The sequence below is a fragment of the Pseudophryne corroboree genome, chromosome 4 (genome assembly GCF_028390025.1).
Source record: "Pseudophryne corroboree isolate aPseCor3 chromosome 4, aPseCor3.hap2, whole genome shotgun sequence".
Classification (NCBI taxonomy): domain Eukaryota; kingdom Metazoa; phylum Chordata; class Amphibia; order Anura; family Myobatrachidae; genus Pseudophryne; species Pseudophryne corroboree.
In genome coordinates, this window is record NC_086447.1 from 910874781 (window position 1) to 910893950 (window position 19170).

At 45.0% G+C, this 19170-nt stretch overlaps 2 protein-coding genes across 2 annotated transcripts; one reads left to right on the plus strand and one right to left on the minus strand.

Annotated features, from left to right (window-relative positions):
- Window positions 1–3025: 3025 nt before the first annotated feature.
- LOC134911027 (homeobox protein Mix.1-like) lies at window positions 3026–7093 on the plus strand. Its single transcript, XM_063919419.1, has 3 exons — window positions 3026–3179; window positions 3823–4061; window positions 6299–7093. The coding sequence occupies exons 1-3, from the start codon at window positions 3026–3028 to the stop codon at window positions 6971–6973; spliced, it is 1068 nt and encodes a 355-aa protein (XP_063775489.1). The 3' UTR covers window positions 6974–7093.
- Window positions 7094–12715: 5622 nt separating this feature from the next.
- On the minus strand, window positions 12716–17281 carry LOC134910664 (pituitary homeobox 2-like). Its single transcript, XM_063918964.1, has 3 exons — window positions 17110–17281; window positions 14401–14651; window positions 12716–13627 (listed from the first exon to the last, which is right to left on the minus strand). The coding sequence occupies exons 1-3, from the start codon at window positions 17264–17266 to the stop codon at window positions 13172–13174; spliced, it is 864 nt and encodes a 287-aa protein (XP_063775034.1). The 5' UTR covers window positions 17267–17281; the 3' UTR covers window positions 12716–13171.
- Window positions 17282–19170: the final 1889 nt, after the last annotated feature.

Genomic DNA, 19170 nt, shown 5'->3' on the forward strand with positions numbered 1-19170 from the left:
AAACGGTACTACTCACAGTAGAGCCCCTTATTCACATTACATCACACCCTATTGCTCTTTATTCACATTAGACGACACAGTAGTGCCCTTTCTAAACGCAACGCCACATAGTAGAGCACCTTATACACATAATGCCACACATTAGTAATACATTTATACACATAATTCCACACAGTAATGCCCCTTACACATATGAGACACATTATTAATGTCCTTATAAACATAATGCGCCTTACACATTATGACAACCTTTATTAATGCCCTTTTACACATAATGTCCCTTACACATAAGCTGCACATTATTAACGCCCTTATACACATAATGACACACATAGTGCCCCATACACATTTGCTGCACATTATTAGTGCCCCTATACACATAATGACACACATACAGTAGTACCCTTTTACACATATGCCGCACATTATTAATGCCCTTATACACATAATGACACACATAGTGCCCCTTACCCATAATGCATTTTTACATGACACACATAATGCTCCTTACACATATTTCGAACACTACTGCACAACCAACTCACTCACATGCACACAGCAATCACACTGCCACTAACACTGTAACCTCTGCCTCTGCTTGGATACAGATGTGTCCTCATAAATATTGCCTCAATGCTAACATCTGGCACCTTTTTTTAATGAAAATGCATCTAATTTGCATTGCTATGTGGCTAGGATGCACAAGCAGCTTTTACTGATTAAAATTATATGCAGCATGCCTATATACTGTGTGAGACTATGGCTGTACCTGCATATGAAATGCTACACACAGAATATAGGCATGCCGCATATCATTTTAATCAGCAGGAGCTGCTGATGCCCCTAGGCATATCAAATGCCCTAAGCAATTGCCTAGTTTGCCTATGCCTATGTCCGGCTCTGGGTGCACCGCACGCTAGTCGCAGCACTGCATGGCAAAGAAGAGAGTTTAAGACAGTAGCCGGCATAGGAGAGATCCCAGGTACTGGAGCTCGCCTTCACAGCGTCTGAGCCAGCTCCGGGCAGACAGGTGGGTCAGAGACACTGCCCGGAAGCAGTTTGCTGTCTCACTGGAGAAGCACAGCACTGCCGGTAAAAAAAATAAAAACCCTGCTCCTCTGTAACTCCTCAGCGCCCCCCCTAGTTATGTCCCTGTACATAAATACACATACATACATACATACATACTCTGTATGAATAGCAGTTGATTTACCGGTGTTCATAATCCCAACAGCTATTGGCCAACATTCAAAATACCGACATAGACAAAATACCGACACTCATTATGCCGACACGGTCAGAATACCGACATTTGAACTGCTGACATGGCAAAATGCCGACATGCGTTTTTTAAGAATTTTTGCCCAAAAACAGACTTGTTCATACCAGTGGACCGGGAGGGGGAATATAATTACTGTGCCCGAAGCATGGCGAGTGCACGCGGTACACTTAGACGGTGTCCATATCGACCTATGTCGACATTAACACAGAAAAACTCAAGTTGATCTGTTCAAATGTCGGTATTCTGACTATGTCAGCATTTTGATCATGTCGGCATAATTAATGTCGGTATTTTGCCCGTGTCGGTATTTTGACTGTAGGTCAATGCCTGTCGGGATTGTGTCTGTCGGTAAATCATACTGAACTCGGGGTGCAGTCAATTTACCTACAATCAAATTCCAGACGGCCAAAATACCGACAACTATTAACCGACGGTCAAAATACCGACATGGTCAAAATACCGACATTTAAAATACAGACAAGGTCAAAATACCGACATTCAAAATACCGACAAGGTCAAAATACCAAAATTTTAATTGGTGGCAGGTCAAAAAGTCTACATGAGTTTTTCCTGATTTTTTAATCAAAACCGACTTGTTCATACTTTACCATCCCAGTGGACCTGGAGCGGGAATATAATAGTGTGCCGAGCGCAGCGAGCCATGCGAGGGGACACGATACACTTATACGGTGTCCATGTCGACATACACAACAAATTTTTTGGGCAAACTTGTGTCGACCTTTTTGCTCTATCGACATTTTAAATGTTGGTATTTTGACTGTGACGACATGGTAAATGTCGGTATTTTGACCATCGGTCAATTGTTGTCGGTATTTTGATTGTAGGTAAATCATACTGATCCCCCTGCAAGGACTGAGACACCCACTTTGTCTGTTTTTAGATGCAACAATCCCGCTTTGTGCGTCTTTAGGCACTACCATCGCCACGTTCTAGGCGCAGATTCTCCGTCAGAGTGTGGCCTCCATTGTGAGCGAATAATCGCCTGAGTTTGCAACCATAACGCAGTCCCATAAGACGGACCCTCTTCATGCATCTGTTTAGTCACCCAGGACTTTTCTTACACGTTTCTGATACCGTGCGCATTAATCGCAACTGCGCCTCTGTGTAACGCATGCACTATGCAAGTTTTTGGAGATTTTCGTGCCCACGTAGAAGCAAAATATCGCTCCACCCTGGAAACTACAGCTTTGCGTACGATTCAGAATAAAGCTTGTTACCTAAAGAGCCTGCAATCTACTTTTTAACGCCATTATTGCAGGCTGCGTCCCAATTTACTGATAAGGGCAGCAAATAAGGAATTCCGCACCCCCACGTGTACAGTAAGTGTTTTATGTTGTTGTTTAGCCGTGAAGTGACAGTCAGCAGCGGAGCTCAGAGTCTGGAAGGGGACTTCCTGGTGCACGAGACAGGAAACATACCTTCTGGGACCATTGGTCCTGATATGTTTATTGGGAGTCTCATGCCTTTTGATTAGCCCAGCAGGATATAATGGCTGCTGACCTGAGCTTTACAATTGTGTCTACCTAACACCCAGAACCTCAGCATCGTTTTAAGCCCCCCAGCCATTGTCACACCTAGGTGCTTTGATCACCGTCACCGCCCACTCAACCTGCTATAAGAGGCATTAGGTATGGCCCTCACCCAGTAACCAGGTAGCAGACCAGCAGAGAGGCTTCACCTGCACGTTGCTGGTAGAGCAGACACCCCAGTCACCCCAGGAAGATGGCTGGATACAGCCAGGAGCGTGGAGACTTCTACTCGCCTTGTTTTTCCACCAGTCCCAATGAAATGGATTTTTCGGGTCCGCCGTCTCTTCACATGGATTTGTGTATGGACCCTATGCAACAGGAGGACTTCCAGCAGCCCTGTGTTAAAGGTAAATGTTTTGGGGGCACCATTGGCCTATAGAGAGTAATATAATAATTAATAGATATTTATTTTATTGTTCTTTGCTTATGCCGGGTTATGTGTAAATACGTTCAACTTGGGTAATGTAGAAATAGTTACAACAGCTGTTCACGTTATATACATGATACAAGCTCCATATATTTATATTACCTGGCCTAGAAAATATTAACCGTCCACTGACCTCATCTGACAAATGTCCAGCATACAACATAGGACAGACGAATGCAGTTATACATAGTGCATTGTGAATGGTTTATGCCTGGTTCTCAAACGTGGTCCTCAAGGCACCCCAGCAGTCCAGGTTTTAAGGATATCCATGCTTAGGCCCAGGTGACTTAATTAGTACCTCAGTCAGTTTGATTTATACCATCTGTGCACAAGCAGGAATATCCCTAAAACCTGTTCTGTTGGGGTGTCTTGTGGGCCGCGTTTGGGAGCCACTGGTCTATGTGGCAGTGTGTACAATCTCATTAAAATCCATCTCTCACTTGGTTTGCTGGAGCCAGCTAGAAAGGACCACCCAGATATTATAATTATTATATAATATCAGATGCTTGGTTAGTTATTCGTATTTAATGATATCACAATTGATAATTGCTGTGTCTTTTTAGAAGAAGCTATCACCCCAGACGCTACTGACAGTAGATCTGTGCCAACCACGCAGCCCAAAATGATGGGTAGCCAGCCACAAGCCACGGTCACAGCAGTGTGCCAACGCCGGAAGAGGACGGTCTACAATCAGGCCCAACTGGATTCTCTAGAGAGATACTTTAGGATCAACATGTACCCTGATATCCACCACCGGGAACAGCTGGCCAAACAAATGTCCCTGCCAGAGTCCAGGATCCAGGTATGTGCTCCTGCTTACATCTTCCTCTCTTGATACCCAACACTTTTTTTTTTTGTCTGCCCCTGAACTTCTCCAATTAAATCTGTCCAAGGTCTATCAGACTTGGCCAACCTGTGGCACTCCAGCTGTTGTGAAACTACAAATCCCAGCACACCCTCCCACCGATCAGCTGGTAAAGCATGATGGGACTTCACAACAGCGGGAGAGCCACAAGTTGGTCAGGCCTGGTCCACTTCATCTTCAGTTATATATTATTTTTTTGAGAAAAGAACCCTGATTTCTATTTGGTCATTAGCCCTGTCTCCTGACCACAGTGACCCCATTCTTGTCTTCTGTCCTCATCAGTAGACTTGTGTCCTGACCACAATGCTCCATCCTTGTCTTCTGGCCTTATTACTAGACTTGTCTCATGACTACAGTACCCCCATCCTTGTTTTCTGGCCTCATCACTAGACCTATATCCTAACCACAGTACCCCCATCCTTGTCTTCTGGCCTCGGCACTAGGCTTGTCTCCTGACCAATGACCCCATTCTTGTCTTCTGTCCACATCACTAGACTTGTGTCCTGACCACAATGCTCCATCCTTGTCTTCTGGCCTTATTACTAGACTTGTCTCATGACTACAGTACCCCCATCCTTGTTTTCTGGCCTCATCACTAGACCTATATCCTAACCACAGTACCCCCATTCCTAGACCTATCTCCTGACCTCTGTACCCCCATTCCTGTCTTCTGGCCTCATCACAAGACCTATTTCCTAACCTCAGTACCCCCATCCTTGTCTTCTGGCCTCGGCACTAGGCTTGTCTCCTGACCAATGACCCCATTCTTGTCTTCTGTCCACATCACTAGACTTGTGTCCTGACCACATTGCTCTATCCCTGTCTTCTGGCCTTATTACTAGACTTGTCTCATGACCACAGTAACCCCATCCTTGTCTTCTGGCCTCAGCACTAGACCTATCTCCTGACCACAGTACCCCCCATCCTTGTCTTCTGGCCTCATCACTAGACCTATATCCTAACCACAGTGCCCCCATCCCTAGACCTATCTCCTGACCTCTGTACCCCCATTCCTGTCTTCTGGCCTCATCTCTAGACCTATATCCTAACCACAGTACCCCAATCCTTGTCTTCTGGCCTCGGCACTAGGCTTGTCTCCTGACCAATGACCCCATTCTTGTCTTCTGTCCACATCACTAGACTTGTGTCCTGACTACATTGCTCTATCCCTGTCTTCTGGCCTTATTACTAGACTTGTCTCATGACCACAGTACCCCCATTCTTGTCTTCTGGCCTCAGCACTAGACCTATCTCCTGACCGCAGTACCCCCATCCTTGTCTTCTGACCTCAGCACTAGACTTGTCTCCTGACCAATGCCACCACTCTTGTCTTCTGTTCACATCACTAGACCTATCTCCTGACCGCTGTCCCCCCATACCTGTCTTCTGGCCTCGGCACTAGGCTTGTCTCCTGACCAATGACCCCATTCTTGTCTTCTCTCCACATCACTAGACATATCTCCTGACCACTGTACCCCCATTCCTGTCTCCTGACCTCATCACTAGACCTATATCCTAACCACAGTACCGCCATTTCTAGACCTATCTCCTGACCACTGTACCCCCATTCCTGTCTTCTGGCCTCATCACTAGACCTATATCCTGACCACAGTACCCCCATCCCTGTGTTCTGGCCTCATCTCTACATGAGGCCCAAACTATCTGTAGCCTCCTGACCATATCTCCACATGTACTATATCCTGTACTAGTAATGCAGAGCAACTTATATCCTGCTTAAGTATTATGTTCAAAATAATTCTGTATTCTAGAGCAGTGGTTCCTAACCTGGGGTATTAGTATCCCCAGGGGTATTCACTGTGACATTCAGGGGTATTTACAAAAATAACTAAATTCTGTAATGAGATGGGACAGGACTTCCAGGTAATAATTAGGCAGACAGGGACAGTAGGGTCTTAGGGAGCCCTACACCTCCACCCCACCTAGTGCATCACAGTAGGACCCTGATAACTAAATTATAAGGTCTATTCCTGTAAATGAAAGCAGATGTGGACTATAGATTCATTGTCATTTTGCCAGCCTCACACGGTAGTCTCATGTGTAGCTATCAGCAGTATGGACACAGAGTTCCTCTGTTACAATAATTATTGTCTAAGCCAATGCTCTGTACGTTAGCAGTATACAATGTACTTATCAGACGTTTCTTTGTCCTGCAGGTCTGGTTCCAGAACAGGAGAGCTAAGGCCAGGCGAAAGGGAGTCAAGACGAGCAACCCCCTCGCTTTGGAGGAGCGCTACTCTAGCATGCTGGGGGACAAGTACTGGGATACCCCAGCAGCCTCTTCCCATGTGTCTATGGCACAGCCGCAACAGATGGCCACAACCCAGCAGCAGATGCCACCATTGAGGAACATGCACCAGAACATGGTCCAGGCTCCAGAATACCGGGGATACCCTCAGTACTCCTGTTCAGTAGCCAGGGACAGGCTAATGATGGAGCAATCATCTCCCAGACTTTATCCCCAGAATGTGCCATCTAACCTCCACATGGGGAACCAACAACCCCTCTACAATAACGCCACCTCGGTGATGGCCTTCAGTGGTCATGTTATGGACCCTGGCAGAGGGCACATCCAAGTGCCCATGCAGAACAACTGTACCATGGACTATCCCACGTTCCCGGCCAACAATGCCATGGCTGCTGAGAGTCTGAGCAGCCGACCGATCCCTGCCAGTTCCTGCACCAGAGCCAATGCCCCGATGTTGCCAGGGATTCAGCAGGACTACAGCAAGCAAAGCTCTCCCATCTCAGATTCCGGCGTCAGCGACAGATCCACCGAGTACGGATCAGACTGGGATAACGATTTCACGTCTGTCCTGGGGGGTCTGTGAGAGGAGCGGATTGATGACCCACCTATGTCCGTATTATAATGAACTCAATGCTGTTAATGTATATATATCTGACAAGCACGCAGCACTTTATCTGCAATTTAATTCTTCTTTCTTTATACCAAGTTCGATGGGGGGGTATTCAAATGTTTGAAAAGTCAGTTGGGTGTCTGCTTTTTTCCTATCTAATAGACAGGAAAACACAGACACCCAACCGACTTTTCAAACAATTGAATACCCCCCTATGAATGGATGGACTGTGTATGAAATTGCTTTAGTGACAGTTTGCAGAAATAAACATAAATATATAGAAAGAGAGCGCATGCAGTTTTAATTAATTTAATTATATTTTTAAAAAAGACAATAAATGTCTAATCAACATATACATATTAATACTTTAAAAATACCATGAGAACAATACCCTCTATTGTGATGTAACAATATTATTAATTTTCCACACCTAGAAAGTCCACATTACTGTATCAGCTTGTAGTCACAATTTGGTAATAGTTTGGATTCCAAAATCACTTTTGTGGCAGCTTAAATGGCTATAATAGCTGTCTGTCCCGCATCATCCAGAGCCACTCACTTAGATGGATAAATTTGTATTTATTCCAAGGAACGTAATGAGTCCTGCAGCAGTAGGATTAATTCCAAATCTCATACCATTCAATCATGCAGACAGGTATATGCTCAGATTCGTTGTCACATATATTTGCATATAATAAATTTGTAACTGTTGTGGATTCAAGAACCGTGTCTCACCTCCTCTGTTTCCAGAATACTTTGTAGCCCACCGTACTAAGCTCCTGCTGGGAGCGTTGTTAACCCTTTCTCATGGTAAAAATGACACAGACCAAAAAGCCGGCTCCCATCTGCAGCGCTGTGCTGTTACGCTATCCCCGTTACAGCCGTCCGTCTCCTCTTGGCGGTAGCACAGGCCACCTGTGTATGATCTCTGGAGCGGAACTCAGCTCCCGGCTGCAGCGGCGTGCCGCTAGATAGTACCTTGCTGGGGCTGTGTGTCTTGCTTCCACGGAGGTTGTTAGGCGGACACGGTGGGTGGATGTCACTGGACTTGATGCGGCAAGCTTAAGGCGGTGTGTGTAGTCCCACGATCAGAGGGTTTGTCTCAGAGTACTAAAGCAGAGTACTCAACGCGTTTCTCCGTTGTACAAATCTAACGAAATACCTGTCTGTATTTGTTCAGACTGCCAAGTGGGAGCTGCATATAAATTGTTTATTCTTGTTGACCAGTAATATTAATTAGAAGTAGCATCTGCGCCTGAATTAATATACACCCACAGACAGAGATAGGAACCTTGTTGTGTGTCAGTGGGTGGCTATTATTGTATTTGCAGAAATAAACATGGTTTCTTTTTAGCTGAACATCCCCCTGTCTATACCTTGTGCAATAATAAATAATCATTTAAATGTGAGCAAAGCTTTACGTTTAGGTCTCTTGTTCCAAATGGGGCCTCTCTGATATGGAAATAGGCCATTGTGATGTCGCTTGTTCACAATTCAGCGGTTCTCTGTCCTGCAGGTGTTGTATTTGCTTGTACGAGGCTTCCTGCAACTGTTCCATAGTTTTATCTTCCATACACTTCCTTCCCTCACTCTCCCAGCCATTTGTTTATACCATTAAGGCGGTTATTTATTTTTGTTTCACAGGGAGGAGACCCCAGACTGCTCAATTTATTCAGCGATATCCAATCCAGAGGCGGCTGCAGGGGCCTGTCATATCGTGGGGGGCCTTGAAAACAAAACAGATGTGTATGATAATATAAAAACATGGCTGAAAGGCATAGATCAGAGGTTCTCAAACTCGGTCCTCGGGGGCCCACACAGTGCATGTTTTGCAGGTCTCCTCACAGAATCGCAAGTGAAACCTGTGGACCTGTTAAAATGTGTCAGTGAGTAATTAATACACCTGTGCACCTGCTGGGTTACCTGCAAAACATGCACTGTGTGGGCTCCCGAGGACCGAGTTTGAGAACCTCTGGCATAATCATGGGTCTTCAACCTGTGGCTCTCCAGCTGCTGTGAAACTACACATCCCAGCATGCCCTGCCACAGTTTTGCTATTAAGGTATGCTAAAACTGAGGCAGGGCATGCTGGGATGTGTAGTTCCACAGCAGCTGGCGGGCCACAGGTTGAAGACCCATGGCATAGTTGGAAGCAAAAAGAAACATATATTTGAAGCTGCAGTTATGATATGGGTGGCTTCTCTCTAGGTCTCAAAGATTTTCTGAAGTAAAATGACTACAAAAGTAGCGATTACTAGTTGTAACTAAAAGGAAACAAATTATGGGGGGGTTTCAACATTATTTATGTTATGGCTCAATAAATGTTGTCCACATCATAAAATAAATGTCTGTCATAAATCATTTTTTTTTAGCAACAATTAATATTCCTCCTTTAATGTAATTGATGATATCTCTCCCTTAGTCAAATATAAAAGTTTGTTGCAAAAAAAAAAAAAAAATCTTTTTGGGATGATTTTTCCATGGAACAAGGCAGGGGTGCTTCTAGAGAGGAGGCAGCCTGTGTGCAGGGTCCGTCTGGGCCCCCTCCTCCCTAGCCGGCAGAGCTGTAGATCTCTGGGGAGTAGGGTCTAGAGCGCATGCGCAAATCTCCAGGAAAATGGCACGGCGGCCATTTTGCCAGTGATTTTCCAACTGCGCATGTACAAAACACCGGGAAAATTACATGGCTAGTGCAAATAGGTGATTTGACTTATGTTTGGGTTATTATATACCGAAATGATTTGTACGATTGCACTATCAAATTATATCAACATCCATGGTTACATTCAAATGACCGATTAATCCTTGTGACTTTTGTGATATATTGCGGACATGTTATAACAGGTGATTTATCTGCAACTAGCGTTCACTCGTGTGGGTGTCTGTTATTGCTCATCTAATTTTACAAAGACAGTAGTGCCATCTAATATTGTGATGCATGGTTTATACAGTACACATTGATCACAACATTTCTTTGTAAACAATATTTGCAGTTTTTACTTAAGGGATTAACACAATAAAAATGTTTGGGGCTATCCAAGCCGCCCATGGGAGAAGCAGCTGGTCCTGAGATCTACGCCTGCGACCCCGAGCACTTTTTGGGGTATACAATATATGTATTAAACGTATAGTCTGTATGTGTGTGTGTGTGTGTATATATATATATATATATACACACATACACACACAGTCATTTTGGACCGGAGGAGCCTGAAAACGCAGAGTGTCAAGCGTCTGGCTTTTCCTTTATTGGTCCTCTCCCTTTTGTCACATTGAGATCATACATACCCGTTTCTTTAAGTCACTCAGCTATACTATAATATAGAATAGTGAAAACTGCATCTTAATCCATCCAGTAGTTTTGCGTGATGCTGGAACGAATAGACACACAAAAATTCTGTAAACAAATGTTGTCTCCGTAGCTCATAAACAGTTCCTAGAAGTAAACTGTATTTCTCAAAACAATTGCTATGTACAGACACAACCCTTAGAGTTTTATGTATAGATTCAATACATTCTAGTTGGACTTAAACTTGTGTCTCCTCTGCCGATTAATCTGAATATGATTTTACTATATTAAATTCTCACCACAAGACATTTACGCCCATGATTATAACCAGAAGTCAAAACCCTTTCTTTATTTTGTGTATGATTACAATGTGTGTGTTCTCTATTAGAAGGGTTGATCAACCATTTTTTTCTAAATGTCTGTATACCCCAATTTGGGGGGTATCCGTTCAGATGGTTGACCATGTTATGGTCGACAGTCATTAGGTCGACACTGACATGGTCAACACATGAAAGGTCGACATGAGTTTAACTTTTTTTTTCTTTTGGGGAACTTTTCCATACTTTACAATCCACGTGGACTACGATTGGAACGGTAATCTGTGCCGAACGAAGCGGTAGCGGAGCGAAGGCACCATGCCCGAAGCATGGCGAGCAAACGCGGTGCACTAATTGGGGTTCCCTGTCACTTTACGCAAAAAACATCACAAAAAAAAAAGTAAAAAAAACCATGTCGACCTTTTCATGTGTTGACCATGTCAATGTCAACCAATAGTGGTCGATCTAATGACTGTTGACCATAACATGGTCGACCATTCATATCGGAACCAATTTGGATATATTCATAATAAGTTATGTTTTATATAGGATCACTTAAGTTACTAAAAGCGTGCCCCACAAAAGGGAATTTTTTGTTGCTTCTAGTCTGAGCTAATCATCTTTGAGTACCTATGCTGAGAAATACAGGCAGGTACTTACCCATCATGTAATACCATCAGGGAGGTGTCTGATTTGCTCCAAATTTATTCTGCAGCAGAACAGTGACCCCAAACATACAGCCAATGTCATTAAAAAAAAAAAAACACCTATCTTCAGCATAAAGAAGAACAAGGAGTCCAGGAAGTGATATAGCCCCCACAGAGCCCCGATATCATCATTGAGTCTCTCTGGGATTACATGAAGAGACAGTAGGATGTGAGCAAGCCTACATCCACAGAAGAATTGTGGTTAGTTCTCCAAGATGTTCGGAACAACCTCCCTGCAGCGTTCTTTCAAAAACTGTGTGCAAGTGTACCTAGAAAAGTTGATGCCGTTTTGAAGGCAAAGGGTGGTCACACCAAAATATTGATTTGATTTAGATTTCTCTGTTCATTCCCTTTGCATTTTGTTAATTGATAAAAATAAACTATTAGCACTTCTATTTTTGGGGGGGCGTGGTTCATTGTCGACCACTATTTGTCGAGAGTGAGTAGGTCGGCATGGAAAAGGCAGAGGAGTTTTTTTGGTGTAATTTTCTTTGTAAAGTAACCAGGAACACCAATTAGTGCACTGTATCCCCCTCACATAGCTTCCTACACTCGCCATGCTTACTATTCCCAATCGTAGTCCCCGTGGACAGTAAAGTAAGGAAAAAATAATAAATGTAAACTCCGCTTGATCTTTTCATGTGCCAACCTACTGACCATGTTGACCTAAATACCATGTTGAATAGTGGTTGACCTAAAAAACGGATACCCCCCCCCCCCCCCCCCCCGAGTAGAACTGTCCTGGGGTCAGTCATCGGCAGCACCATCTTCCCGGTATATCTACAAGAAGGCATCGCACATAGAAGGCACAGACACTGTGCCGGAGTCTTTGCTGTCTAGGGCCCAGCATTATCTTCCCAAAATCACTGGAAAGATGACGCTGGGCAGAGAGGAGGGACCCGCTTCCAGATCAAGTAAGGCATGAAACAGGTGCCCTCCCCCACCTGTGCTAACAGCACCCCCCCTTGTGGAGCGCACAAGGCTGACAGCAGCCCCACAATTTTATTATTAAATTATTTATATTAAAAAGGGCATAGTAACAAAGACATGCAGTGAGGTAAATTGCTCAGGAGGCATTGGCTAGCCCCACCCCTTTACCAGGCTGGGTTTAAAAGAAAAAAAAAGGAAAAGAAAAAAAGAAAAAAGAAAAAGAAAAAAAAAAAAGAAGAAAAAAGAAAAAAGAAAGAAGAAGAAGAAGAAAAAAGAAGAATAAAAAAGAAGAAAAAAGAAAAAGAAAGAGAGTCAGGAGTTGGTGGGTTGGTACTCTCTCTCCAGGGCTTTGATAAGTCAGTCTCTAAATCATGTTGTGGTTGGAGAACATTACTTCAGCGGTCAGGTGGGCTGCCTATTACTGGAGTACAGGGTAACTATTATCGTTCAGAAATGGACGAGACACCTGGGATCAAAGTAGAAATCACATTCTATGTACGGTTACTTTTATTAGCACAATTGGCCAAGTACACAGAAAGTTCTAATTGTATAAATATTATATTAACTAAAATAAACACTTAAAAAATTATTCCTATACATCTCTTAATTAGCAAATTAAAAATAAGCTTTTCCTCTACTTATATCTATATTATCTTGTAACCTCTGAGGAATTAGTCACTTGGGAACCACAGCTGTACTTCTCATGCCTGTATGCAGAAATTGATCTCCAGGCTCTGGCTGTACAGCTATCACTGGCCCCAGAAGCTGAGCTTGTACAGGTCAGACCAACAGTGGAATCGGGACAGGTTTAGCAATAAAGCAACAGATTCATTCTAATAGCCAGTCTTCCCTCTGGAGCGATGGTCCGATGCAGTCAGAAATTAGATGTAGTCCCTGGGGTTAGGGGTCTGGGTATTCTCTTGTCAAGTCAGTCACCACATTGCGTAACTGAGGCCATGTTCCTGTAGACCTGCTCATGGATGCCACTTTGTCCATTCTGGCCTTTGTGGTTGAAGCGATAAAGGCTCATGTAGATGCTACTAGCCCCATTTTGGCTTCTAATGTTGCAGTACTCTTGGTTTCCCAAGCGGAGGCTAGTTGGGCCATTCCAATAGTCCTCAGTGGTCACCTGGTTCAACCGCAAACCCTGGCTGGGCAGTGTGTAGGAAAACCATGGACAATCCTCAGACAGAGGAAGGGGTTTTTTCTTAAAGCTCAATAGTGTCTTCACCCATTTCTTGCTGGACCTTTTTTGCAGTGTTGTCACTGTCCTGTTCAGTGGTTGCTGCCTGTTGCCATCTTCCTTATCAGGAAAATATTCTATCAAGACTGGTTTCTTCACTTTTTCACGTCTTGCTCTCGCTCTCCTGTTTTGGAACCATACCTACAGGACAGAGACAAGCAGTGTTAGCCGGTTACAGGAAGACCATGTGTGCTGGTGGTAACAATGGAACAAGATATGCACCGTGCAGGTGTTACATACCGTCATGGGAACACATACATGCAAGGGTAAAAGGGGACTTCTACAGTAAAGGGGAAGGAAGTGGATAAGATAACAATGAAATCAGTCCAGCATAGTGCCCCATAGCAGCTGCTGGTTTATATGTATATACTGTGGATTATAGGACATATTGCAGAGTTTTATGGTCAAGCAGAATCTAGACCCTTTAACATGGCCAGTTTCACTGAGAAAGGGATTGTAATCCATTGCAATTCTTGATTTCATGAGGTCTATTCATGAAGCAGTGAAAAGAGTGGAGAAGTGAACCAGTGGAAAAGTTGACCATGGCGACCAGTGTTGAGGTAACATTTATAAAGTGCATTCTATAAAATTATACTTCGCAGCTGACTGGTTGCCATGGGCAACTTCTCCACACTTTTCACTGCTTCATGAATAGACCCCAGAGTCTGGTAGAGAGGAGAAAGTACCCTTTTCTTGCTGAAGGCACCATTTATCACATGACCATGTTTGGGGATGTGAGGTCATGTGACCCAGGAGAGACTAGCAGAGGCAGTGCAGTGAAGTGATTGAGAGATTATGCTAGAGTAATTGTCACAATTAGGAATTATGACCTTTAGAGTCACCTTTTAAATAAATAAATGAGGACCACAGTGTTGACACATTGGATGGGGCAGACAGCCATTCCGAAAGCATACCTGGATCCTCGGCTCTGGAACATAAACACATTTCGCCAGCTCCTCCCGGTGATTAATATTCGGATACTTGTTTATTTGGAAGAAGCTCTCCAATACCTGAAGCTGTTTAGGGCTAAAGGTCGTTCTCTTCCTACGCTGGGACGGTCCAGATTCATCACCTGCCCCCGTCACCTGGGCATACTGCTCTGCCAGGTGACGCTGCTCCCACTGGGGGGCGCTGTAATAATCCACAGTCTCAGCAGTCACATTTTCTACAGGGAGAAGAATCAAGTCAGCCATGTCTGGAGAATGGAGATCTCTTTATAGGCATAGCTCTTCCTAGTGTGTAATTTTCTCAGCAATACTATAGGTCACGGGAAGACAATACACTTGGCATATTAGTCCAGGACCTCTGAAATATACAGGCGCTGCACCTTTAGAATCCCCACTAGTTTTGAGAGCTGAAGTCCAATCTATACAGATTATTGTGCTGTAACCAATGCAAAAAAAATAATCCCATTTGAGAAGTGTGACTACCCCTCATTTATAACAAACCCCCAGGTTCTGAGAGATGCATTTCTAGCATACAGCACAACAGGATCTTGCAGTGTACAGTTGAAACTGCAAGTTTATGGTCAAGAATACAGAAAGCCATCATCTAGTATATAGTTAATTAGGTTTCACCATTCAATCGGGTATATTATATTAGCTTTGTTATAACTACGGGCCCGCCTAATTCAGACCCGATTCCAGCAGCAAATTTGTTAGCTAATGGGCAAAACCATGTGCACTGCAGGGGGAGCAGATGTAACGTGTGCAGAGTAAAGACCCATACACACTGGGCGAGTGAGCTGGAAGCAGGTCACTCTTGGTGTGTTGAGCCGCTTTCAGCTCAAAGCCGCCCAGTGTGTATGGACGAGCGGTGATGCGTGCTCCATCGCTGGTGGCCGCCGTTCATCTATTGGTATTACCAGTAGATTAACGGCGGGATGAGCGGCTTTCCATAGCGCACATCGCCGGGCAGGGGGGAAAGCGCTCAGTGTATGCACTGAGCACTTTTCAGCCCAGTGAGGTCAGCAATCATCGCTATGCATACACGCTGGGCAGAAACACCCAGTGTGTATGCACCTTAAGATTTGGGTGGGTTATTTTGTTTCTGTGCAGGGTAAATACTGGCTGCTTTATTTTTACACTGCAATTTAGATTTCAGTTGAACACACCCCACCCAAATCTAACTCTGCACATGTTACATCTGCCCATTAGCCACACCTCCCAACATCTGGAGGCCCGAAAGCAGGACCCTAAGCGTGGCAAAGCCACGCATCACTGAAAAGAGGGCATGGCTTCACCAGTGGTGAAAGTGTGCGGGTACGACGTACCCTTAAGAATTTAGCAGCAGGTGCGCCGTACCGCTGGCCACACTTTGCACTGCAGGAGCTGCACTTGTGATCCACCCCAGCAAACATTGAGGCTGGGCTGCCGGGGAGAGGCAGTCCCCAGCTATCGGAGGAGAGCAGCACAGAGATAATTTGCATAGCTCCACCCCCTTGCCCACTAGCACCCACCAATTTTAAAGGGGAAGTCGAAGCCATGACAGCAGCATTGGACAGCGCTGGCTGACAGGTAGGTGCAGCGCTACTAGCGTTGTGCAGCGCTGTATGCTCTAAGAGGAAGGGTATTATCAAAGAGGCGCTGTGGGTCAATGTATAAGTATATCTGGCACTACTGGGGTCATGTGTATCATGCCCCCATTTTAATTGGCCACACCCATTTTTCAACACCCACACACCCTATAAGAAATCTGTTGTACTTGCACCACTGGCAATCACAAGCCACACCCCCCATTTCCATCAGTGAGGGCATGCCCCCAGGGTTGTGTCTAGATTCTCTTCGCGCTAAGGACCTTTCCCATAACCCCCTGGGTCCATGTCACAATCTATTTGGAATAGAAAAGTGTGGCGAGCGAAGCAGAGCGAGACACCGAGCCCGATGCGTGGCGAGCGATCCAATGCTGCATAGAAGAAAAAAAAATACCCTAAACGAACGGAGAACGAACCAAACATTTAGGAGCTGTAAGGGCGGAAGTTCTCTCCTACCCACTCGTTTTGTCACGTCCAGGTCCTTTGCACGAAGGCAACATAGACACAACCATGCCCCCAATCACTCTGCCTCACTGGTAACAATGCTGTGCACATGCACACAGCGTCCATTTACCACTGCTCGGAGCAGAGCAGCAAGTGCAGGAGCATCCCAACCACCCCCTATCCCCAGGACACTGCAGCCACTCAGGAGGGACAGGACAGCCCCCCCCCCAAAAAAAAAGGGACAGTTGGGAGGTATGCATTAGTTACCAAGTTTGCTGCTGCAATCAGATCTGAATTAGGCCCTATAGCACATGTTGTACACGCATTATCTGAACAGTAAACACTCCATTTGTTTTGTTTTACACCTATAGAGTTTGGCACAGTTGCCTTATCATGGACCCTTTCCAGAATCAAAGTAATTATGGAACAGGGTCTAAAGTTACAGTCACTGCAGCTAGCATGGAACAGCAGAGCAGGAGCAGAACATTGTTACACTACTACAGGAGACAAATGGACATGTAGGACAGATGCTACAGCGGTCACTGGATCATCATTGCACAGAACACATTAACCAGGCATTTTTAACTAGATAATAAACCAGAAAGACCATTATGGAGAAAACAATTACACAGAGGATTATTCATACCTGGAGGTTCATGCTGCATGGGGGCACAGCTGATCCCTAGGGGTAGGTACTGTGGCTGATAATAGATGCTGTTGTTGTGGTACCGGTCCCCAGGAGTGTGCCCATAATCCCCCATCCTCAAGCACAGCCTGATCTGTCCTTTCCTAAGTGACTCCATCTTGAGACCTTTTATGTGAGTCCGCAGATTATAGGCAGCTGAGTAATTAGGTGTGAAAGTCAGGTGTCAGGAGGAGAGTCAGCCCAGCACTCGTCACTTCCCGGGATAAAAGGTTTGGGCGGCGGTCTCCTCACCTGGGACACACCTCACCTGCCAAGACCCCTCACTCCGGGACACACCTCACCTGCCAAGACCCCTCACTCCGGGACACACCTCACCTGCCAAGACCCCTCACTCCGGGACACACCTCACCTGCCAAGACCCCTCACTCCGGGACACACCTCACCTGCCAAGACCCCTCACTCCGGGATACACCTCACCTGCCAAGACCCCTCACTCCCTGAAATAGCAGCAATCTCCCTGACTCCCTGAAGAGCCTAGAAATCTCCCTGATTGCACCTTACCCTCATTATGTAGCTGTTAACTTGGGAAAATAAACTAAATCCATAATATAAATACATTCAGATGGAATCATTGGAGCCATTTCCCTGCATTGGTTATAAGGAACAATGATCCCTATGACTACATGCATTTTCAAATAAGGTTTCTCATTTATATTCGCATGTAAGTCATTTTTATGACACGCCTCAGATGTCCACATCCGCGCCTATAATTTACTTTCAGAGTCTCCCTGAAATGCTTTTTCAGAAGCAGACAAGTATACCCTAACAGCGTGTGTTAGGACACATTGGGCCTAGTTGTGAGGCAGCTGTGTGGTAATGTGACAATCTGTAAATCGCAGGCGTATGAGTAGCCCCGCCCACTATATAACCTGCCGCAGCCGTCACCATTAGTTCCAGCACCTGCACTTGCCCCGTGTTGGGTGCAAAGGTTCCCCCTAAAAAAAAAGGCGGCCCACCTATATTCGGACATCTCAAACAAGGCTACATTCCCACAGGAAGCAGCTGTTCCGTGCGTAACAATAGTCACCGCCCAGGAACGGCCGTTTCACGATCGCCTATGTCCGCTCAAGATGCAATTTGGACGGAGCTGCTTCCTACTGCGGACACATTGCGTGATGCCTGCATGGACTACGATTGCTATTTTCGGTGCATGCACATCAGCGCCTGTTATTGGGACGTTAATTAGATTCTTGCACTTTGAAAATAATGGGGATAAGTAGCTGTACTTTCATGTGACAAAGAAGTAATAAAAAGTAATTTATATGGCGCACACAGATGACACAGCACTGTACAAAGAAAATGTAGTCACTCACACCAGTCCCTGCACCGGGGGAGCTTACAATCTATATTGCCTATTGCTTGTACACACACATACACACCAGGGACGTGTGGTGAGGTAAATGGCTCAGGAGGCACTGGCTAGTACCACAGCCAGATTTACACACAATATATGAGCCAAAGGCTTCATGTGAGCATTATACACAGGTGAAGCAGTATACACAGGTGAAGCAGTATATATTGCTGCAAATTTAGTTAGTTTTGATCAGGAATGTGCCGAAAAGATAGGTGGGGGGGATTCAGGGGCACTGCCTCACCTGACATACACTTTTTACTCCAGAGTTGTGAGTATAAAAATGATTGGACTAATACAAAGAAGATATTTCTAATATATTCTTTGTATTTTTCATATACTTTCTAACATCAAACCTCTGGTTTCTAGGTTAGTACGACAGGAAAGGCTCTGCCTCACCTGCCGCACATCACTGATACACACATTGGAGACAATTAACCTACTAGTTTGTTTTTTGGATTTTGGGAGAAAACCCATGCAAACACTGAGAACATACAAACTCCACACAGATTTGGGACCTTTGTGGAAAGCCAAAGGCCCATTGCTTGTGTGTTTGTAAGTGGCGCTACTAGTGGGCACACAACTACTGGGGGCACAGCTACAGGGGAGGGGACATAACTACTGGGGGCACAACTACAGGGGGCACAACT